The sequence below is a fragment of the Anomalospiza imberbis genome, chromosome 1, assembly GCF_031753505.1.
Source record: "Anomalospiza imberbis isolate Cuckoo-Finch-1a 21T00152 chromosome 1, ASM3175350v1, whole genome shotgun sequence".
NCBI classification, from domain to species: Eukaryota; Metazoa; Chordata; class Aves; order Passeriformes; family Viduidae; genus Anomalospiza; species Anomalospiza imberbis.
Window position 1 is genome coordinate 87,961,232 of NC_089681.1, and position 23,481 is coordinate 87,984,712.

General features: G+C 41.7%; 2 protein-coding genes and 1 long non-coding RNA gene across 4 annotated transcripts in view; 2 read left to right on the forward strand and 1 right to left on the reverse strand.

The window, feature by feature from the left end:
• Nucleotides 1-4,845, reverse strand: part of ELOVL2 (ELOVL fatty acid elongase 2) — a 55,411-nt gene extending 50,566 nt beyond the window's left edge. Inside the window, exon 1 of one of the 2 annotated variants that reach the window (XM_068199459.1) lies at nucleotides 4,647-4,845. In XM_068199459.1, the coding sequence (XP_068055560.1) occupies nucleotides 4,647-4,649 (3 nt within the window). In that variant the 5' untranslated portion in view covers nucleotides 4,650-4,845. Of the gene's footprint in view, nucleotides 1-1,361; nucleotides 1,508-4,646 lie in introns of those variants that run through there. The other variant, XM_068199450.1, reaches the window with a different exon arrangement.
• Nucleotides 4,846-5,090: 245 nt separating this feature from the next.
• Nucleotides 5,091-10,199, forward strand: LOC137479168 (uncharacterized). The gene is made up of 3 exons (XR_011002006.1): nucleotides 5,091-5,631; nucleotides 8,256-8,312; nucleotides 10,128-10,199. It is a non-coding gene; the product is annotated as an uncharacterized lncRNA (long non-coding RNA).
• Nucleotides 10,200-10,439: 240 nt separating this feature from the next.
• Nucleotides 10,440-22,364, forward strand: SMIM13 (small integral membrane protein 13). The gene is made up of 2 exons (XM_068199473.1): nucleotides 10,440-10,665; nucleotides 18,966-22,364. The coding sequence occupies exons 1-2, from the start codon at nucleotides 10,590-10,592 to the stop codon at nucleotides 19,157-19,159; spliced, it is 270 nt and encodes an 89-aa protein (XP_068055574.1). The 5' UTR covers nucleotides 10,440-10,589; the 3' UTR covers nucleotides 19,160-22,364.
• The last annotated feature ends 1,117 nt before the right edge of the window (nucleotides 22,365-23,481 follow it).

The window sequence follows — 23,481 nt, forward strand, 5'->3', positions numbered from 1 at the left end:
GTGCTTATATTCCAAATTGATAGGAAATAGGAATTCAATTATGTCACTCCAAGGGGCTCAGGCAGCATAAACTACTGCAGAATTTCAGGTCTTTTCAATAGGGTCTTTTCATATCTAGAATCCCAAAGCTGAGTTGGTGGCAAATAGAATATATAGGAGAAACAGATTCAGACTGACAGTAGGTGGATACATGACTTTTAGAAAGAGGACAGAAGTTAATTCATAGAATGACTATTTGAATATTATTCATGTCTGGATTTATGGAGGAAGGAAGGGTCCAAACTGATTTTTCTTCAAGGAAGGCAGAATTTACTATATATGATGCAAAGACTTTTTTTGGGAGGAAAAAAGTATTTTTGTTGGTAAATCGTATAGAACAAAAACTAGGCTCTATTGTTAATCGTGTCTCAAGCTTCCGATACAACAATCTTTGCCAAATTATTCATCCAAATGTGCATCAAAATTTAAGGCTGCAAAACACTTCTTTGATAGTGTCCTACTTTGTAAGGTCAGCAGTACACTTAATGCATTGCTGTTTATAAACAGGATGAGCCCCTTTGGGAAAGTTACTATGACTGCAAAAACACAACGTGCTATGGGGAATCGGCATTGCTCACTAAATAGGTGACTTCATTGTTCCACTTTAACTCTTTTAAATGCTGAACTAGAATCTAACTCTCCATTGTTCATTCATTGCATGGAAAAAAAAAAAAAAAAAGGAAGTGTTCCACTACAGATTGAATGGCTGAATGGCTAAAGCAAGAGCTTCTGTTAAGATAACAAATTAACGGGAATAATCGCTTTATGTAACACGCTCAAACGCACCTCTGAGTAGAGCAGAATGCACCTGCTCGGAGCGGGGCAGGCGCAGGGGGCCCGGGGAGATGGATGCCCAGGGGCTGCTCATCCCTTGCTCCATCCCTCCCTCCACCCAGGACCGCGTTCCTCCACGTGCCTGTCCCCGCACGCCGCCCAGCTCCCCGTGCTGCGCGTGTGCCCCCGAGGCTCCCTCTCCCTCATCCCTCCTCCCCCGCTCCTTAAGGGTCCCTCTGTCCCTCCCTCCTTCCCTATAATGCCCAAGCTCAGCCGCTCGACCCGACCCGCGCCGGCGGCTCGGGTGCCTCGCGTGGGGGCTGGGGGCATCTGAGGCCATGCCCCCCCTTTCCCCCCGAAAAATCACGCCCCGAACGTGGCCCGTAGGAGCGGGGGTAGCGGCGGAGGAGGAAGGAGGGTGGGCAGCGTGGACTCTCCGCCGGCCCCGGTGGAGAGGGTGTCAGGGAGGGGAGCGGCAGCGACGGCCCGGAGGCAGGCGGCCCCGGGGGGATGGTGTGTGCGGGCAGGGGATGCCGGGGGACGCTCACCATGGCGGCGGAGCGGCGGCGCGGCGCTGTCCAGGGTATCGCCGGGCTCGGCGCGGCTCTGCAGGCGCGGCCACCGCGCCCGCCCTATAAGGCACCGCCTCCTCCCGGCGCCGGCGAGGGCGGGCACGGGGCGGGAGGGACGGCCGGGGCTCCGCCGAGGGAAGGAAGAGCAAAACTGAGGGATGGGGAGGCGGTGGGGAGCAGAATCTGAGCAGGAGGAGAGGTTCTGTGGTGCTGTGCCATCACCCACCCAGCTGTCACGGCAGATGGTGGCCGTTTGCCTTTGTTGGAATCTACCCTGTCGGGAAGATTCATTCACTGTCGGACCACTTTGGGAGCAGACAGGGTCACTGAATCTGTTGGATTCAACTTGGGTTTGGTCTGTGGCCCAGCACTCGTATTTACAAGCTGAACTTCTCTAACCTGAAGCCCTGAATCTTGCACACTCTGTGCCAAAGTGAGATCCACCACCTAATGGTTACTGGTTGGTCTCAATTGTCTCCAAGGTCTCTAAATGATTCTATGATTCTAACTATGGCATCTCCCAGGAGATCTGTCTGTTAGGGAGGGATTGCTAAGAAAATGTTTAGGCTGGCTAGGAAGGAAACAAAAATCACACAGAACAGGAGCTACTGATCCCATCACAGCTCAGCCTCTGACACACAACAGAAAAAGAGTCAGAGAAGGAAGTGGATTTGTGCTTGGTGTAACAAGCACAAAATCTCACACCTTCAAAACTCATTTTTGTTCCAAGTGCTAACAAAGTCTTACAGCTACTATAAAACATTTATTTAAACTACCAAAGTTGGTTGAAAATTTCCTGCTTCTTTATCCCTGCTTTTCATAAAGACATATTTGGCATGTGAAATCAAAATAATATTTCTTTAAAATGATTAATATTTTTCTTTTTTTTTTCTAAAGGAAAAATTTTCAAGAAATTACATATCCATACATGCGCTTCCATGGCTGCCTTCTCAATTCTGTGTTCGTAGTTTGGTTGACCAGAGCTCAGAGATGTGTTTCCACATCAGTGGGACAAACAGTAGAAATAAATTAAGGCGACCATGTGTGATGCAGGAATGGTGTCATCTTCACAAACTCAAGTGTACTTGATGTACAGACATGCAATGTTTGTCCAAAATGTAGCACTGATATTCTGGACCTTGAGATTTCCTTCCTGATTGGCTCTTTGTTCATGTACTACTTCAGCCCTTGCTTTCTCTTGGATCTAGACAATAAGGTTCCCCAAAGGCAGTGAGGATGGAAATCTTCCCATGGCTGCTGCCTGCCCAGAAATTATATTGCCAGGAGATTCACGTGAAAGCGTGTCCTTATGTCATTTCTAACCCACTTTTACAGACACAAACTTGTTTGCTCAAGCTTCCAAATTCCAGCATGTTAGTCCAAACTAACTGCCGCAATTCCTGAGGTTGACCTACCAACCTTTCCCCTACTTCATCTTTTCCATTGGTTATTCATTTAATTCTTTGTGTGTCATTAGAAACCATCTTGAAATGCTGAGGAGAAATACTTTCTCATTTCTCCTCTTTGTCCGAAAAACTCAGCACTCTTTAGGTGCTGTAGAGCAAGGAGCAGTTTGGAAGCTGACTGACAGAGGAACGTAAAAGTGACCAAGTGCATTGCAATGCTTTGACTTTGCAATTTTTATTCCAATTTCTTTACAGTCCAAAATAATCTGGGTTAGTGTGTCAAGCCAAATCTAGACCTAAAAATATGGTAATACAAGGTATTTTCTTCAGTTCCTTGTTCCTGACACATTATATTCATACTAATTGATAGTTTTCTTCCTTAACTAGTTTCCTTCTACAGTAGCAACTTTCTTTTTTAGAAAAACAATAGTGTCTCCAGTGAAGAACAAATAGGATTCTAGTGGCATCTAAGAGAAGCTGTAATAGCATTATGGATATTTTTAACACCTCTCTAATGACCTGAGTTTGGACATTTAAGGGCTGTGGCAGGATTTGGATTAATCTGTTTTCTAGGGAGAGTGATGCCATGCATTTGGTTGGATCCCAGGCACTAAGCAGAGCAGACCTCTGCCAGCCAGCTTTCAGTGATTGTTGAACAGCACATTGTCCTGAGATAAAAGACAGAAAAATAAGTTGACATATGGACAAACAGACTTGCTTAGTTCCAGCTGAAATTCCCTGAAAAGAAGCAGATTAAGAAGAGGCAGTTTAAACAGCACTTCATTCTGGGGCAATGCTGTTACACAACCACCACTGTTCAAAGTGCAATATCAAAGGGAGTTTGTGGGAATCCAGGGCATCCCTCTGGCTGCCCTGGAAGGTCTGGGACCCTGGCAGCGGGTCAGGAACCCCCCTGTACAGAGCCCCGAGAGACACTGTCTCTGATCTCTGTCCATGCAAGACTTATCAGTCTTTCAGGATGAGTTACAAGCTCTGAGTGTTTGATATAAGTAGTAATTAGTGTGGCACAGGTGCAAAAGTAGAATTTTAGAATTCTAGATAAGGGGTTCAAAGGAGGCAAGATGGAGGAAACTGGGCGTGCCCTGTCCTTTTTCTTCTTCTTCATGCCCTCCATGTTTCACTGTGGTGTTGGCATTTTTCTGTTGGTTTAGGCTGGGGACACACTGTTCAACATGGGTGATAGGTATTGGCACATTATTGTAAATATAGCACACGCAGTTTTTAGTATATAATGTTTGTAACGTCCCAGTGAGGGGTAGAGCCCCAGACACTGTCCTGCAAGACAGACCTGCTACAGGTCAGAGAGAAAATATTTTAGATAAGAAGAAATAAACAACCTTGAAAACCAGCACAGACGAATTACGACTCCTTCTTTGGCAGCGGGGCTGAAAGAGACTTTCTACAATCTCGGGAACATCTAAATATCACAGATCTCAACAGGAGTTCGCTTGAGCACTGCTGGTCTAGGGGTGGTTCTAAGTTGTACTTTATCACAAACTACCTAATATACAGAATCACAGACTGGTTGAGGTGGGAAGGGACCTCTAGAGATTATCTGGTCCTATCAACCTGATGAGACAGGGTATCCTAAAGCCAGCTGCCCAAGGTGGTGTCCAGTCAGGTTTTGGATATCTCTGCATCTTAGGAAAAGCACCTTTGATTTGCAATGACTTCAGAGCTGACAGGTCCCACTGGGCTTACAGCTCAGTAGGAAACAGGGTGGACAAGGTATCACTGATCAGTCAACTACCAGCAACGCTCAGCTCCCACTAAGTTTCAATCAGCAGGAGAAAGTTTTAGTTCAGGCAAGAAAAGTCTTTCTGTCTCCCATTACCATGTCACCTACTAGCAGTCACTGCTCTTGACCTGACCATGACCTCTTCCAAAGCTTGGAATTTAAACTCAGGACATGCCTGTTTCACAAAATTGTTCTACCAGCAGCCTCTATCTAATTCACTGGCAAAATGTCCTTCTGTCTCTGAGCATCTAGCTCAGATGAAAGAGAATATATTTCTTCTGTTATCCATTCTCCTTCTAAGTTTTTGGCACAGTATAATGGTTATGTACCTGCAGATTTTGATTTTGCTAGTGACACCATGGGGAGTTACAAAGTCAATGTGACAGAATTTTATAGAATCATAGAATGGATTGGAAGGGACCTTAGAGATCATCCAGTTCCAAGCTCTCTGTCATAAACAGGGGCACCATTCTTTAGAACAGCTTGCTCAAGGCCCCATCCAACCTGGCCCTGGCCCCTGGCCTCTAGTGGGGTGGGGCATCCACAGCTTCCATGGGCAACCTGTTTCAGGTCCTCACCACCTTCACAGTAAAGAATTTCTTCTATGTATCGAACCATAATATCTCCTCCTTCAGTTAACTTTTGTCAATTTTTCTTAATTTTATTAACTCAGAACTATCAGTAATAAAACTGCATGCAATCAAATCTGAGTAATCAGGCTGAAGTGAAAATTTGGAAGTTTGTTCCCTTGTTTTACTCAGGTATGCTTAGTTCTTTCTAAATGTTATTTTCAGCTTTGAAACTACAGCTGGTGTAATATGTCCTAAAGCTAATGCCTGTATTGAATTGCCAGCTGTGAGCAAGTAAAATAAAAACCAAGTCAAAATAAATTTATGCAGGCGGAAGGACTGAATTAAGCAATTGTGGAGCTCTGAAGTAAATATGTAGTAAATATTTTATTTTAGCACCCTCTCTCGGACACAAACCAGCACTGCTGGTGTTTACTCTTAAAAGGCTTGGCTAAAGCTGGAAAGCATTTGCAACAGGAAAAGTCCTTGGCTGCAGTCACAGATACAGCTTAGTTATGTATTTTGTGTTCTATAAATTAAAAAGTAGAATTTTCTGATCCCTCTTAGGCTTATCATCTTTATACAAATAGTCTGTGCTGTTCATTTAAGTCAGCCAAGAACTGGGAAAAGTATGAGGCCTCCAAAGAAAGTATTGAAGGTGAGTTATTACAAAAGACCATAGTTCCTTGCTGTTCCTCACTGTCTGCATGTCTCCTGCAAGGAGCTTGCTGGCATTAACTGCTGTGAATTGGGGATGAACCTGAATGTTCTCTCTTACAGCCACCAGTATTTGGTGTTAGGGTAGCTTGTGGAGGTCCCAGTTTGGGAACATGGTCTTGCTGTGTCCTACATACAAGATCTCACAGTGCCATGAATAACAGTGTAACGCAGAGGGAAAAGGGTGGGAGGAAGCCATTTCTCTGTATTCCCACCCTGGGAAAAGAAAAATGTATTCATGCCAAAAGAAAATCAGCAGTGGGGAGGTCAACCAAGTATATTCTGAATAGCAGAAGGGGCTACAGTTTGCACCTTCTGCATTAACTGTAACCATCTGCCTGGCTTCTGGGGTACAACTGATAGGCAGTCAAGTTCCTATACATTCTTCTGGCTCCAGTAGTTGATATGGTTGCAAATTACCTTCAGAGATACTATATGTGCCAAAAGAAGGATTAAAAAATTAGGACACTGTAGAACAAAAACTGCCTGGATTACTTTAACTTGCTCTTCCTGCCCATATTCATTTTACTAAGCCTTATTTGCAATAATAGCCTTCAGCAACACTCCCACTTCATCAATGCAGGGTGCGGATTATAATAAACAAAAAGGAGGCCATGAATGATGCAAGGATCTGGAAAAGGACAAAACAAAACCAAACCAAACCAAAGTGGCTGAAATTCTTTTTCAGGACAAGAATAAATGCCTTATATAAAATAATTTCTATGCTGTTTACATATAAGTTTTTACAGCTAGTCAATGATTTCATTCTTCTTTCTGCTGTCTCCCTCTAGGTAACCAAATGTGGGTTTGTGGAGGTGCTGAGCACTTGCAGCAATATCCGACATCAGCAAAAGCTGTGCTACAAATAAATAGGCATGAGATTTTCCCCACATACCAGCTCAAAAGCAGGCCAGAAAGGGCAATCAAAAATCAGTTGAGACTTCAAATGTGTCTGTCTGCCTCAACCCTCTCCCAGGTGAAGGAGTGAACATCCCTCCCCCTTGTCTTGCTATGCAAACACAAACAGTGCTTAACTGGCTGCTGTGAAACAACTGGTTGGTGTACATAAATCAGCTCTCACAACCTGAAAATAAGGCTTATGTCCTCAGCATCTGCGCCCGTTTTCCCTGAGCTAAAGAGTCTTTATCTCTCTTATTCACAGCATTGTGGGGCCTTGTTGGTTTGAGGAAACATGTCAAATGCTGCTGCTGTGAGCCATGGTTTTGTGCACTGTTGGGCAGAGACCCCCTGAGTGCCCCCTCACCAGTCTGGTGCTGCAGTCTTTCTGCTGCCTGGTGGCCTGACCATCCTGTTTTCCCTACCCCCAAAATATATCTCAGTGTCTGTGGTTGCACATACTGAGAGAAAATGTAGGAAGATTGATCAGTGTTGAGCATCACAGGAAAAAGCGTTCAGTGTAGAATATCAATAGAATGCAGGGAGCATGTAACAAGAGGATGGAGAGAAGGTCATAATATCATGAGTGAGATTTTTCCATCCTCCTCAGGGAATGGATGAGCTATATCCAATTTTGTGACTCCACATCACACACACACTTAAGGAACTAGATATACCAAGATTAGATTTGTATAAGTAACCTTTTATCTGAACTTCAGTGAATAGAAAACCTCATGTGTCAAACAGTAGTTCTGTTTTCTTTTGTGTGATTTTATGGGGTTTTGAAAAATAACCATTTCCACATTGCAGCTCACCTCTTCAAAATTCATCATCATCAGTATTGTACAGATTTTTGGCAATTAGCACATGAAATGATACGTAGTGGGATATATGCGTATTTTTTGTGTCATTTGACTTTAATCTGAAGAAAAGTCTTAGGTAAAATACATGGAATTTGTTTGGGTTTTTTCATTCATATGGAATGCATATAAATCTTAACTGACACAAAGTGGCTCAAAAGAAAGGGTTTATTTAATGTATTGGGAAAAATAGAATAACAACGATTGTGTTGACCAAATGGTTGGAGGAGGAAGAGTTTCTTCTTGTAACTCATGGTTTGGTTATAGTGTAACACCCCTAGTTACCCCTCACCTATATATCTATCTCCTATTTAAGTGCCCCGGCCATTATGCCAGAAAGTTCTTTTTATGTCTGTCCTGAGGACAATTTCAGTAGTTCATCCATACTGGCATTCAGCAGTCTCAGGCAAGAGATTAGAGGGAAAGTCTAATGGAGCAAGGAAGACTTATCCTCAGTGGAGGAGGACCAGGTTAGAGGACACTTAAACAAAATGGAAATATCTTAAGTTCCCAGGGCCTGAGAGGTTGTGTCCTTGACTGCTGAGAGAGCTGGCTGATGTCACTGTGAGGCCATTCTCAATTAGCTTTGAAATATGCTGTTGACTGGGAGACATTCCTGGAGACTGGATGAGACCAAGCATCTCTTCTATCTTCAAAGGGAGCAAGAAGGAAGGTCTGGAGAATGACAGGCCAGTGAGCTTCATCTCAGTCCCTGAAAGGTCATAGAGAAAATCCTTCTGGAATTCATATGGTCTCCAAAACCATGAAGATCAAGGTAATTGTGACTAGTCAAAATAGATTTATGGACAGGAAATAATGCCTAAGTCACCTGATGGCCCTCTACAGCAAGTTGACAAGCCTGGTGAAAGTAGAGAAAGTGATACCTAAATAAGTAAAATTAAGGTTTTCCAAACTGAACATACATTGATTAGGCGTTCAACATATACAGAACACATGAGAGCTCTAACTGCTACTTGTTTTCATTTTTTTACTTTCTAGTCTATTAGAACCACAGAATATGCTGAGTTAGAAGGTACCCATCAGGACCATCAAGTCCAAGTCCGGGCCCTGAACAGGACACAGGACACCCCAAGAATTACTGTGTACCTGAAATTCCATATTGCCTTCAGCAGTACTATATATGTTTGAATGTGTGATCCATATATATATACATATATATATATATTTCTTTATTTATTTTCTATATATATATTTATATATATATTTAATATATATATCTCCATGTATATCTAAGGGCTATATACATGGATCACGTATATTTATTGCTCCAAAATTACTTGATTCCAAGATTAATTCTTTCTTCAATTCTGAATGCTATGTGGTTTTGCAATGCTTGAAGATGTGATGTGAATGAATCTATTACTACTATTATTCTACCAGTTTGGAACTGTAGGATGACATATCTGGAATATTTTAATAGCCCTTAAATCTGACAGCTATTTTACAAAAAAGAGAAGGTAGTAGTCCCATATCCAGAGAACTTACTGTAACTGCAGATAATAAGCAAAAAATCAGAGAAACAAAACAGTGCAGCTAGAAGGAAGCTTATTTTTCGAAAATAATGTGGTAGCAACTGTTACTACTTTGCTTTGTTTGTAATGCAAAAGACACCTTGTAAGGTTATATGTAACAAGTGCTGACGCAGAATTGTAAACACATTTAAAGATCAGGAGTCATGTCGAAGTTAAAACTTGGAAAATAACAGAAAACATGTTTCAAATAAAATGACACTTGCAAAAGACTTGCTAAGTGGTTTAATACTCCAGGTAGAGTATTAGACAGGGCTTGGAATGTTGGGGAAAGAATGCTAAGATCAGAAAGAGCTCCATGTTGATTTGGTGAAGTCACAGCAGATTTAAGGACGTGGATGGGGGACCGCACGTGCAGGTAATTTTGATTTACAGGTATGTTGAAAAGAAGGAGGCATGTGGCATGCTCAGAGTCCAGCAAAACAAAGAATTGTTAGCTTCACTTAAACGGAGAGATTTTTAGATACTACATAAAAGAAATAAAGAACTGGACTAGCTTTTTCTGACGTGTCACTACAACGGTGGCACACCCATGGGAAACTAAGCTTCTGTAGTACTGAATTTACACGTTTCCAGTAGTTTTAGAAACATTAACCAGCACACTACAAAGGAAAATTTTAACTTTATTCCAGTGCTAACAGCAAAGTCCATATCAAAATTAAGATTATCTCACAGTTCTGAGAGATATTATTTCCTCAGATTTCTTTTAAGTGGGAAGGGCCAGCTTTGATGTGCCAGCATCACGTCAACAGAGGGCAAGAGCCAAGGTCAGGTGGAATTCAAACCAATGTAGGCTGTAGAATCGCTTCCTTGAATAAGGCCTGGATATTCCTGTTGTCCCTTTATACGATCCCACCGGGTGGACGCGAGGGCAGGAATGGCAAGAGGGAGAAAGAGGATTAAGAAATCAGTTTGCCCCATCCCTAAATCTAGTCACAGAGCAACGGAATCATGGAATGGTTTGGGTTGTGAGGGATCTTAAAGACCATCCAGTTCCAACCCCGCTGCTCTGGGCAGGGGCACTTTCCACCAGATCGGGCCGCTCAGAGCCCCGCCAACCTGGCCTCGAATCACCTCTCTGTGGGTCCTACGGCCCCTCTGCCCCGCTCAAGGCTCCAGCCACCGCCGCTGGGCTTTACCCCGCCAGCCGCTACCCCCGCCCTCACACAGCCCTCACCGCCCCCCGCCATCACCACTCTGCCGCAGAGCACACCGGGACTTGTAGTCCTCGCTGGCGGGAATTGCCCTTCCACTCTGGCCGCTGCGGCGGAAGATGAACTACAGCTCCCAGCCCGTCCCGCGCACCTCCCTGCGCCAGCGCGTTGCTCCGGGAGCCCCGCCCCGCCTGGCCGCCGGCTCCTCGGCGGCGGGAGGAGGAGGAGGAGGAGCGGGGCCGCCGAGGCCGCTGGCCCGGGCCGGGTCCTGTCGGCTCCCCCCGGCCGCGCCATGTGGCAGAGCATCGGGCTGACCCTGCTGGTGATCGTGGCCACGCTGGCCTGCGTGCTGCTCTTCATGCTGTGCGGTGAGTGCCGGGGCGCGGGGGGCGGCTGCTGGCCCGGCTGCGGCGGACAGTGCTGGTGCCCCCCGCCCGCCCTCGCACCGCCGCGCCGGGCTCGCAATCTGTGGTCCTTCCTCTTGGCTCGGATTGACTGGGGGAAGGAAAAGGGCACCGTGCCCCGGCCTGTGGGGGAGCGTGTGTGGTGTGCAGCGCCCTCTTCTCTTTGTTCCCGAGTCGTTTCCAGCCTTGATATGCTCCCAGAGCCTTACTTCTGTGTTTAATTCGCTGTTTCCTCGGGAAATGAGGGCTTTTTTAGTGATGGGACTCCTGAGCAGTCACTCTGTGCGGCTTCTACGTGCGTGGGTCTGCAGTGCCCGTGAGTACAGGAGGTAAACTTGGGACTGGCATCCCTCAGCTTCTGACATCTGTTTGCTAGAATTGACTGAAGACAGCTCTTAGGAGGTTTTTTCTTATGTGGATCGAGAAGGGGAGGCTCTGGGGGGACCACGTCTCCCAGTACAACCACCTGACATGAGGCTGTAGTGAGTGGGGTCCCTCTGCTGTGCGTGCAGTGAGAGGCCCGGGGGAAATGGCCTCAAACTGAGACAGGGGAGATTCAGATTAGGCATTAGAAAATATTTTTTCACTGTTAGGGTGGTCGGGGATTGGAACAGGTTGCCCAGGGAGGTGCTGGAGTCACCATCCCTGGAGGTGTTCAAGAGGTTTCTGGACATGGTGCTGGGAGATGGTTTAGTGATTTAGGGGTTACAATGGCAATGCTGGGTGAATGGTTGGGCTGGATGATCTTAAAGGTTTCTTCCAATCTCGATGATTCATCCAATCCAAGGCTTACTTTTTTTTTTTTTCTTCTTTTCAATATGCAGAGAGAAGGGTTATTTCAATGGAAGGGATGACTTGCAGGTCTTTTGGGAGTTCTTGGAAGGAATCAGCAGTGCAGTGTTGTGGCCAATATGCAGAACTTGCAGCTCTCAAAACAAACAAAAAGCACGCCAGCAAATTCAAACTATGCCATAATATGTGATGAGAGGCTTGTGAGACTTGCAACCACTTATAAACCTACCTGGCACCTTGGTGACAGGTGTGTTTACAGGTGGTTTCTGAAAAACTGAGGGAGGAAAGTGAAGACTGATGTTTAATAGTTTAAAAACTGCTAATTGTTGTCAAAATGACAAAGCGTTGTGGAAAGATTTAGCATTATCAAGGGAGTGGATAGTGAAACGGGAAGTGAAGTCCAGTATTAGCAGGTATGAAGGCACATAGAAAGTGTGAAATGTATACACATGTAATTTGTATGGAGAAATATAATGGAATCAAACTGAGCTGCTAGTATCCCAAAGAAAGGATTAACTGAAGTAATTGCAAGCGTTTCTCCAAAATATCTTTGTAATGCTTTGTAGCTAGCAAACAGGCAACCAAACTTTAGAAGGCTGAAATAGAAGAGAAAATGTCGTTATACTGCTATAGGAATCATCCATGTGCATGTGCCTCACACAGTGTATTTTCTTGTTAAAGTAAATTACTTCATTAAAAAAATGAAATCCTAGTTTCTTTTTAAAAATATAGGGTTTCCGTAGCAATTCTTTGTTGAGTGCAGTGAAATTATTTCTGCATGAAGAAACTCTTAAACAGGTTAGATCTGTCAAGCCTGGAAAATAGATGACTGGAGAAGGGGTGATGGCTATACCACGGAGTAGCAAGTCAAAAGTAAAGTGGGAAGCATTGTGAAATGTCATGATTGCAGGGGAATTGGAGTAAGTGAAGTTAAATGGTCAAGCAACAGGCTCAAAACAAAAAATTGTCTTTTACACAATGAGGAAATAATTTGCAAGCTCATTAACAAGGAATATTTTGGATGCTGAAACTTCTGTCATTTAACATTCCTGGAAGAAAGGTCAACATCTTGGTCATTATCTTGGGTGAGGAAATCTGTGAAATACTGATAACTGGAACTGCAAGGCTATACTTTGCTTGGTCTCCTGCTCTTTTCCTGCATGTCCTGTACTGTCTGTTGTTACAGACTAAACAGTGACCTAAGTAGATATTTATTTAAGTTTCTCTACCCTCATTAGCTGTTGACTGGCCACTTTTCAACTTTCAGAAGATGCAGCATGGTAATTGCTAGGGCTTTTACATCTAAGTATGAATACAAGATCTTTGTTTACTGTCTTGCTGAAAGTGTAATACAATTTTGCAACCTGCTGTTCAAACTCAGAAACAAGCATCATTCTCCTCAGACCCTTCTGCCTTTGTCGGTATATGACAAATGGAATTGGAATGCTAAGCATTAACTTTGGCTAATAACATAATCATTTGCCTAGTGCTTTCTTGGTTAAAGAAAGCAGAATAACTTTATTTTTAAGTGGCTTGTAAATACTTAGCTTGTTTGGAGTTACTTATTGGACATTCATCTTGAATTCCATGAATACTTTGCTTTGAATCCTTCATTGCATTTTACTTTGATCAGTGTCAGACTTTATAAAATAATTGGTAAAAGTCACCTAGATTTCAGATGTACTGAACAGAGGAGGCTGACGTATTAATTGGGGTTTTTGGGGAGGGATTTGGACTATTACCATGTTAGAAGTGACTTAGTGGGATTTGATAGTGATTTATAGTATTTGTAATTATTTTTCCATCACTCAGCATTTATTAATTAATTAATATTGGTTATACCACTTATATTTCTCTTGCCATGGAAAATAATCAAGAAAAGCAGTGTCAAGACCACTACTGGGAAAAAAAAAAGTACTTTGCACTTAATTGTTTATCTGTGCTAGTGACAGGCAGTTTCCCTGGGAAGGCTGGAAAAAGTAGCGACCTGTAGGTGCGAAGGTGGAGAAGAAACTGCCTAAGTGCTGTGTGTGACAGCATATGAGCAAAAGCCAGCCAGTGAGACATACTGATTAATGGACAAATCTGACATAGGAAGGGCTAGATATAATCTGGAGTAAGCCTGATCTGATGATGAGAGTATTTTCCAGCCATCTGACAAGAGGTATTGAAACAGCCTTGAGAGGAAGGGTTAAGAGTGTAAAGAGCTGGGGTTTGGATTTTGTGTGGCTCATAAAAGGACTCATGGTGTGATTGCCTGTAGAGTAATAAACTTAAATATCCAGGATCATGTGGATTTCTGCTGCTCATCCACATTTAATGTGATAAGTGCTATCAAAACTTAAATAATGAGTAAAACATTCACTTTACCCTTTTTTTCAACGTGAAACGACAAAATTCAGAGCACAGATTATCAGAAGTTGCTTTGACTGGTTCTTCAACAATGTGAAATAGGCAGTTATGTCTATAAATGTACTTTGAATAAATGGCCTGATGTCCTTTTCTTTAAAACATGTCTGAATGCTGGCAACTGCTACTTTCAGTGTTAATCTGAATTAGTTAAGAAGCATGGGAGGCTTGCAGCTAGCATTTGTAAACTGATCACATCTGACACAGAAACCACTGAGGTACTGTAAACACAGCAAATTTTCAGTTGCTCCTTTAAAAGTGGGACTAAGGTAACTTGCTCTCACTTTCTTCATTCTCACCTTTTCTGATTTTCTGGTGGTCTTATTGCTGCTTTTGTGTATTCCATGTACCTCTGAGATGGGAGGAACTTGTGCATGGTCAAGGATATAGGATAAAATAAAATACCAGCCAAGGTGAATTCTAGTACTGCTTACCTCTGTGTGTTTGTTATATTTTCCCAGTGTAGTAATGCATGAAGCCAAGTGAAATTGCCAAAGAGCCTTCACTGGAACAGATGGAAGCGTTCATCTCATTTGACAAAAAAAGGCTAATGAAATGCGTCTTGAGACATACAACCTTAAAATAAAAATCATGTAACTCAAAGTGCTGAAATGAATGTGTGGTTCACTTCAGAAATATGAATTCAGTTGCAGATGGGAAAACATTTCAGCTCTAAATTCTGCCTGAATAACTTTTCTTTAATGCTTTGCTTAAACAGTTTCGTAACTATCTTCAGTGAGTGATTCTTTGGAAATACCTTAACACATGAGGAAAGTCATGCTTGATTAGACTACTTGTAAGGAGAAGATATCCTTTAATTTGAAGTTGAGTTTTCAAACTGTTGTAAATGGGAGATAAGAAGTTTCCTTTTGCTCAGTCAGCAAGCAGCAAATGGTAGTGTTGCATTAAATGGGAACAGGTTTATGGAGCTGTGCAGAGCCAAGCACCATGTCACCAACTGTCCCCTGTTATCCCAGTGTCAGAGTAGTGCTTCCTTCAGGCTGATCCTCTCCATAGCAAAGCTATCCACTAGGGCAGTATACTAGGGCTGCATCTCAAGCTCCATGCTTTTTTTTTTTTTTTTTCAGCTGCACTGTAGCTGTTTAGGATTTTCTGCAATGGACACTTCAGCATTTGAATATAGGCAACATTCACCATGGTGATACCCCAGTTTTAAATTAGTACCCATATTCTGGCAGGATAGGATTCTATTTTCAAATCAGTAGGGACACAGAAGTAAAATAATCTTGCAAGACTGCACAGGAATTCCACAGCAGGCTCAGAACTGGAAGCTCAGTCTTCTCTGTGTTGTTATTGCAGTTACTGCATCACCATCCTGCCTTTTTGCCTTTCTTGGTTTCAATTGTATTTCACATAAGAAAAATCAAGTTGCTTTTACCCAGAACTCCGTATTAACCCTGGGATTTTTCTTTTGTTTGCTTTTCCTGATTCAAATGGAAGAGGAAAATGTGCTCCAATAAGTAAAACTCAGCTGTTGCATACAAGCCAGTGAAAGGTGAATGAAATAGATGGGCCTGAGACTTGTTATCCCTCACTTTTGGAGTAAGAGTAACTTTGTAGTTGGATGACTGTTTCTTTCCCCTTTACAAAGAACCAGGAGCTGATGTGGGAAGTAACAGAAAAAGTAGTTTTAATGAAGTCTACTCAAACCATAAAATCTGATTAACATCTGAATTGCATGGATGTTACATACATCCTTTATGAGTTAGTCAAAGGCTTTGACTCACAGCCTCATCTTCACAAGCACATTGCATCGTGATTTATCAGAGAGGGGTTGACCTACTGATGGCATGGTACCTGATGTGTCTTTGCATGGCATCTGGCTGTGGCATTTTCAAGTGAGATGGTGGCACCAGCTTTTAATGAATACTAAACTCTGCGAGGCTGGGAGCTGCTGTTTTGCCTTGCTGCAAAACACTGGTAGATTAGATTTTCAAAACTTCAGGATTTGGATTCAGGTATGTGCTACATCAAGAGCTGAAACCCCTGCTTTGCACTGCGCTGATGTATGTTTGATCTGGCTTGCTGCTTTGAGAGGCAACTTCTTTCACCAGTTAGTGTAGAAATATTATGTATCATAGTCTGCATGTCGTCACTGCTTGTTTGCTGAGGGAAGGTTGTGGGTGTGCTGTTTGGCTTCCACAGGCTCAGTCAAGCTAAGGATTATTTTGAAAGGTAAATCAAATAGCTAAAGAAAATAAAGCAAGCACTGAAAGACTGATTCCAGTCAAATGTTTTGTGTGTGGTGAAGCTAAACCAGTAGGACTTCTTTGAGAGCAGCTTACCTGAACAGAGTGAAAGTGTTAGAGATGCAAACCAATGGTGTCACGTGTCCAGGAAGAGCTCCACAGCAAAAAGCCCATGAAGCTAATCTAAGCCATATACAGTCATTTTATTTTTTAAAACACAGTTATGTAACTTACAGTTCTTCAGTATGGCACAGTGATGGGTGTTACCATTTTGCAATGTTCTTAAGAGAATGAGAAAATAGAAAATGCATTGTCTTCTGATTCAGAAGGCTTTGTGTCTGTGTGTGTGGTTTTGTTTAATGATGTATTTAGCTGATACAGTTGCTGGAGAGATTTTTTCATTACCCAGAATAACTTTAGTAGTCTGGTTATTTCCAAGAAAATTCTTATTTATTTAGTGACATGGAGGCTCAGCTGAAGAGGCAGTCTTAACTTGATTTGGACAAGTGTGTTTGTTTTGGGGATTTTTTTTTTTAACTTTGTATCCAAGCTGGAATGGTAACTAGAGCAAGTGAAAGAAAGAAACCTTTCTACTTTGATTACTTTGTACCTGAAGGTCTCTGGTACAGGCTAGGAGATCTTTTGTGAGGTTTTTCATTCTGGTTTTCAAGCCTGGTTGCCCTCCCACTAATACCTTTGGCTTAGCCTGTTGTAAATTTCTTTTCACCCCACTGCATTGTGGTTTGTTTCACCTGCCTGTTACCCCTGGTCTGTTTGTTTGGCTGCGAGAACCAGTCCCTTTGGCTGATTATTTACACTGTCTTGTTTGTAGTCTGGAGCTAGAGAGCTCCAAAATCTGTTTATGGTACTTGGGGTTTTGGATACTTAGACCATTCTGCTCTGCTCTGTAACTCAAACCAAACACTGAAAAGAAATTAGTGCCATTTTTCTCGAGAGTGCAAATGAACTTCATATGTTCTACAGTATTTCCCCAAGACGTAGTAATTCTGGGTGTTAAATAGCCTGTTTGCAGTGATAGAGGAAGCATGTAGTTCACTTTATTTAGCTTAAGTTAAAATACCTCCTTTAATGGAATATCTGTTTACACCAAATATACTCAAATCATGCTTCCGTAAAGTGCCATAAACCCCTTCTGGGAATGCCTTGAATATTTTTACTTCATCCTCCTCCCTCGCCCCTTTCAATGGAAGCAACCTTCAAAGGGCTGCTACCTCAATTTTTACTTCTATTTCTGAAAGAAAAGAGAAGCCAAACCCAGCCATCTGCCATCAATTTTTTTTTTCTTGGTGCAAGGGAATATAATGCATTTGCGGGACAGCAGATTTGATTTAATCACAAGCCATTTAAGGGGTTATGTATTCATGGGAGAGGAAATATTTGTGTAGGCTCTAGGAATTAATTTAGATCATAAGAAGATATCATAAGAAGATATAGAAGCTTTTCTTCAATTTCCTCAGGAGCAGACAAGTTACTGAAATTTAAAAACTGCAGGATGTGAAAAGTATTCCAGGAAGGAGGAGAAGGGTGGGATCTTATTTGTCATAAGGAATGGATTGCCCATATTGACTCTGATTACAGAAGAGGAAGAAATACAGAGGTGCTGTGGTTATATAAGTGTTATTTATTTATTAGTTAGTTGTTAGTCTTTCTACCCCCTTTCTAATATGTCCTGTTATCCATTACCAGAAGTCTGCTTCTGCTGGAAGCTGTGTAATTGGGAGGACAGTTTTCCCTAGCTCTGTAAAATAGGGCTCTTAATATCTGAATAGGTCAGCAGTATAGGCTTAAATAGCTGGAAAGACCTTCTGTACATAGAATGGGTCTATTACATATAGTCTCTGTGCAGGCCAAATGGGTGTTGGGGTTGCAAATAATGTTTGTAATAGCATTTGTTATCAAAGAGCTGTTGAAATTTTGCTACACTTAACTGTATTTCACAAAGAGCTGTATTCCTGTTCGGTAGGTTCTTTGAAAATGAGATTCTGGCTTAGATTTAGATATATTCATATCTGCTTTTTCAAGTTTTTTTTTTTTTTGCTAGCTGTTACAGAAACACTTAAACAAGACAGAGTAGGAGGAGCAGGTGCATCTTAAGTATTTTTTAAGATAGATTCTAGAAATGTGGCCATCTCAGTTCTTTACTTGAATAATATTGGGACCTGGAGTATTTTAGCGGTGGAGCAGAACATAGATTTACCACAGAATGTTAATTTTACTTTAGTGGGATTTGGGCACGGTGAGGGATCTCATTGAATTTGGGGGATGTGGTCTTTTCATGAACACAAGGAAGACCTTGTCCATTTTAGAATAGGATTTATTATAAGATATGATATTAATTTGAGGATCTGAGCAAGTGTGCTTAATAGTGATTATGTAATGCAACTTTTAAAATGTGATTTCCAGAATGGAGTGTTTGCTGGGTGAGGGGAGAAATTCTAGTGCTTTCATAATGCCTGTGTAATGAATCCTGAGTCCTTGTTTGAGATACAACCACAGGACTTCTTTTTTCATGACAATTAAGACCTTTATCTGTGTGATGGCTGGCGATGGTGATCACCCACCTACTTGCTGTGGCAGTTCAGTTTGAAATGTGTAGGGTTTTTCCTGGAGCTTAAATGTTGCTTCTGGATGAGGACGAACTTTACAAAGTTGAATTGTTTTTTAAAGGACTGTAAAAGGGAGTGGATGTGCTGTGGAGGGCTGTTTGGGTTGGCAAATAGAGGATGGGAGCTGATTCAGATTTTTTTTCCCTCTTGTGATATACTTTGCCAGCGAGCTGACTATCAGTTTGTGTGAAGTAACTAAGCAGTATCTTTTTTCTTTCTCCTACAGGATGGTATGTGGTCTGGCAGTTGTTCTTGTCCAAATTCAAATTCCTGAGAGAATTGATAGGTGATACGGGGTCCCAGCAGGGAGACAACGAGCCTTCCGAAACTGAAACAGAACAGGAAACTCCGCCCTCGCCTCAGAGAGGGAGACAGATATCGGCTCGGCAGCGAAGGGCACCTGCGGAAGACACGACTTAAAGTACTCCATTGAACTTCTGAGTAACTGTGAATGGTTAACACCTCTGCACTGTGTCTTTCAGTGGTGTGACCTTACTGAGAAACTGACCTAGGAGGTACCATTGATCCCTGTGGACCTTTACTTCTGAGCTACCAATGGAAGATGCTACTACGGCAGAGGTTCAGGGAGGGCTTCAGCAGCAAGTCACAGAATACTGGAAGAAGGGAGGGGTGGAGAGAAATCTCCACCACAAAAATGCTGAGCTCCCGTATCTCCCGTCTCAGCACGCAGATGAAGAACAGGTCCTGGACCATAGGCTTAGCCTTTGCATTAGTCTGAACGTAGTAAATATTTCAGACTTGAAATAGTTTATAAATTATTTTTTCTTTACAGCACTGTAACTGCATATAATGAAATTGAGTTTTATTTCCTTAGCTGTATATGAATATATATATTTTTTCAACCTTGAGAAAGCACGTGAACTAAAAAGATGAGTTGAAAGAATATCCTGCTTTAGAACATATTCTAAAGTGAGATTTTAGTTAAGTTCTTGTATATATACAAAGTATAAATGAAATATGAAAAATTCTATTAGGTGCACATGATTTGGAGGTTTTTATTATCTCCTCTTTTTTAAAAAAGAAGGAGATGCAAAGAAAGCAATTGGATGGCAAGACCCATTTTCTTCGTTTTGGTATACAAGAAGGATTATAGTTTAAACAGTCCTGCTAGGCTTCTGAATGTTTTTCCTGAACCTTTTACTCCAAGTCCAGCCAGTGCTGGAGATGGGAAGGTGCCTGGATTATGCACTGCTCCCTGTTTAGTATTCTGAAGTGTCATCTTTGGTATTTGGATAATGAGTCCTTCTCTTAGCTTTCCTAGTACACCTTTACATCAGGTATTTGGTATCTAACATAGCTTTTTTTCCTAGAAGCAGTTAAGGCTCTCTTAGCAGTTTGTCAGATACCGCTGGGAGATTCTGACAGTGTTCCAGCAGGGAATTCGATACCTCATGCTGGAGGACTTAGAGATTTTTACCAGTAATCAGCAGTTGCTCCTGTTTTCTCTGATGATGAGTTCTACAGCTATTTTGATATTGCACTTCAGAATGAACAGCTCCACTTCTGTTTAACTAGAAACTCTGAAGATTGATGCATGAGATTATGGAAAGATGAGGAGCATGCATGCACCACCTGTGATGTGTGTATGAGAGAGAACTACCAACAGGTCTCATCTTGAACAGCTTCAGTTTTCTCTCAAAGTTTGGATATGTGGTAGTATTTGGATTGTTGTTCCGTGGATAAAAACTTAATCAGGACTTTAAAATCGGTCTTGTATTTTTAGCTGTTAAGAAGTTTAAACCCGTGGCTTCCAAATTATGGTTTGGTTCAATTATATGGCTGAAAGCAGCAGCATTTAGTTTTTTCATCAAGTAGGCCTACATCTGGGAAAAGAGCACTCTGTTAGTGCCTTTATGTTTTAATTTGTCAATTTGGAATAGTGATCAAAATCCAGTGAGGGCATTCACTTCTTAAAATCATTTGGATGTTTCAGTATTAAAATACAAAACATCAGCCCTGACTTTCCTTTGGAGTCTAAAAGACTGTTTCATTTGCTAGCATGTATATATTAAGCGTAAGGTTACATTTTGAAGCATGATTAGGCAGTGCTATGCACATATCCTGTAAACTCATGTTGAAATACTGATTGTCTCCTCCTCTGTCTTGTGTGCTGGCAAGGGAATGTCTAATGATGGTTGATTGTTTTTTCTTTTTATTTTCTTTTAATTAGTAAACTTCCCATTTATTCCAGCTGAACAGAAGCAATCAGATTCTATTCCCTGCTGCTTTCAGTTTGCCTCACATAACTTAATGTCACAATTTTCTTGTGTGCTTATGTCTTGTCACATGGTGAGACTTCCAGTCTAGCAGTGCTAATCAAGTACTGGGACATTTTTCTTAAGAACTTAGCATCTTTGTCTTAAGCTTTGCTAATATAGGCTTACAAATAAAGATATTTGCTCTGTACTTATATAAGATATTGACACTCCACTGCACTTTACCTAGCCTTTAGTGCACAGAAGACAGCAAAAGGCTGATGCCTGTAGTGTCCCTGGCTAAGAAACAGTAACTTGGTCGCTGCTTCTAGGAGCTGTGAAGAAATGTGAAGTTATGGCAATATACGTGGCTAGTTCAGAGTAGCTCTGAAGGTGCAACAATCAAGACTCTGAAGCAAGATAATGAAGGAGAAATCCATGTGGCTTTGAATGCAGAAACCGATCAAATATGCAATAAGATGGATGTGGAACCTCTGGGTAGCTCATCTGCTCTAGCCAAACAACTTCCTTCTCCCTTCCATGCTGTCTGTAGGTGTACATTTCACTCCCCAAGTTATTTTCAGTCTCTTTCTTTTCTTGAACAGCTGATGATATATTTTTAATGTTGTTGTAACGTAGCTGCCAATAACGCTTTCTCCCTAGTGTATAGCTTTAATGATCTTACTAGTAGCAGGCCAAAGGTATATTATATAATATGGTTTGGAAGAATTTTGAAATGCTAATGTCTTCTGTCAATGCTTAATTTTTCTTGAAGGAAACTGTAGTGAAATCTTTGTATGGGGCACTTCATGCAAATGTGTAAGAGTGAAGCTGTGTGTGTGGGACATGTGCTTGTGATAAGACCTGGGTTGTGATTGCTGGCAGTCCAATATACTCATGTCTTCAGGTGTTTTACCAATGTCCTTCTGAAGCGTTAGTGGTGGGTAAGCACTTAACTTTGAATTCACCCATCCAAGTCTGAAACCTTATGAAGGCAACAGGTTGGTCTTGTTTTGTTTAATGGGATCTATTTTTAAAACGATTGCCTTATTGTTGCAGCCATTACCTTGAATGTATTTTGGGTTCTTATTTTTAATACAGTCATATCATCTTTGTTGCAGGGGCTATGTGACTTCAAATAAGCAGTAATTTCCTGTGTTGTATTTGACAGTGTTGCAATTTGTGATCACATTGCTGCTTAATATCAGGTTTTACACTGAACTAGACCTGTGTATGTCCTTCTGTTTCATTTAGAAATGACCAGCATAAAGAATGTGTTCAGTGTGGTCATTTGCTTCTTCAGTGTTATGAAACTGAACCTAAAGCTTCTGTGGTTATCTGTTTTCATCATTACTGTTCTTTTAACTGACTGCACAGATGAAAAATAAAGTAACCAGACTTGATATGAATATTTGACCTGAGTGATTTTCTGATTACTTTTTTGAGTGGGATTTCATCCGTAGGTTTAGACTGCTTGTTTGAGTGTGAAACACCACAAAAGAGGATTGGTCAAAAGTCACATGCTAGCTGGTGCAATACCCGCAGATGACTTCATTATAAAGGGCAGGTTTGTGTATATCTTTCAGAGTAGTTGTTAGTAAAGGTGTTTTTTCTGCCTTATACCTTGGAAGTTGTAATTTAATTTTAGCAACTAAAACCCCCCAAAAATCAAGCCACCTCGCTGCTCTGCTTTTTTTGATCTAAGATTGGTTGTAGGCTCTAGTTTTTCTAAAATAAGTGTCTTGGTGAAGTAGGAAGTTCTTATTTTGGAAATTAAGATGTACAGGAGAAGGAAGGGAGAACATGCTTCATCCCTTACTGCTTCTGTTAAGTAAAATGCATACATTGTATCCTGGGTTATTTTATTTAATAATCAGACATTAAAAGAAGATTTTGAAGAAAAATCAGAAATATCTTGAGAGAACAAACGGTTCTGCTGTTGTCCTACTCTTCTCACTTTTAAAAACAGGCTACTAACGGAGTGTAGCAAAATGTCTTGGTGTTATGTGACTTGAGCACCTGGGTCTTTTCACCTCAGAAAGTTGGATTTGTATGTGGTGCTGTGTGTTGGGGGCTAATATAAGTGACAACAATCAGTGATGGGCAACTGGTGTCAAGTGCATGTGAAACTCGTGCTTGCTTTTCTGCTTTGGTGTTGATCCCAAAGAACCCCTCTGAGGTCCATTCCAGTGGGATGAATAAAGGTGCCATTGTACAAGTTTGCCCTAAGTTCCACCAAAAGCTGTTTTAACTGGTACTATGGGTGCTTGTGTGCTATCCGGGGTCTCCTGTGGCCTTGAGTCTATGTAATTAAAGTACACAATCTTTATAAAATACAAGCGGTGTTACATCTTGCTTGGGTTTTACTTACATGAACATTTTTTATCCATGATCAGACTGGAAGTTGGCTGTGTGAATATCCTGGGTTTTATGTTAAATATTTAAGACATGAATATTGCTGTGTTCTTCATGTCGACCAGAAGCACTTATGTTTTGATCATCTGTGGATGTTTATAATCACAGTGT

Coding starts and splice junctions, on each gene's coding strand:
- SMIM13 (XM_068199473.1), top strand. CDS start 10,590: ATGTGGCAGAGCATCGGGCTGACCCTGCTGGTGATCGTGGCCACGCTG. Junction 10,666..18,965: donor GCTGCTCTTCATGCTGTGCG/GTGAGTGCCGGG, acceptor TTTCTCCTACAG/GATGGTATGTGGTCTGGCAG.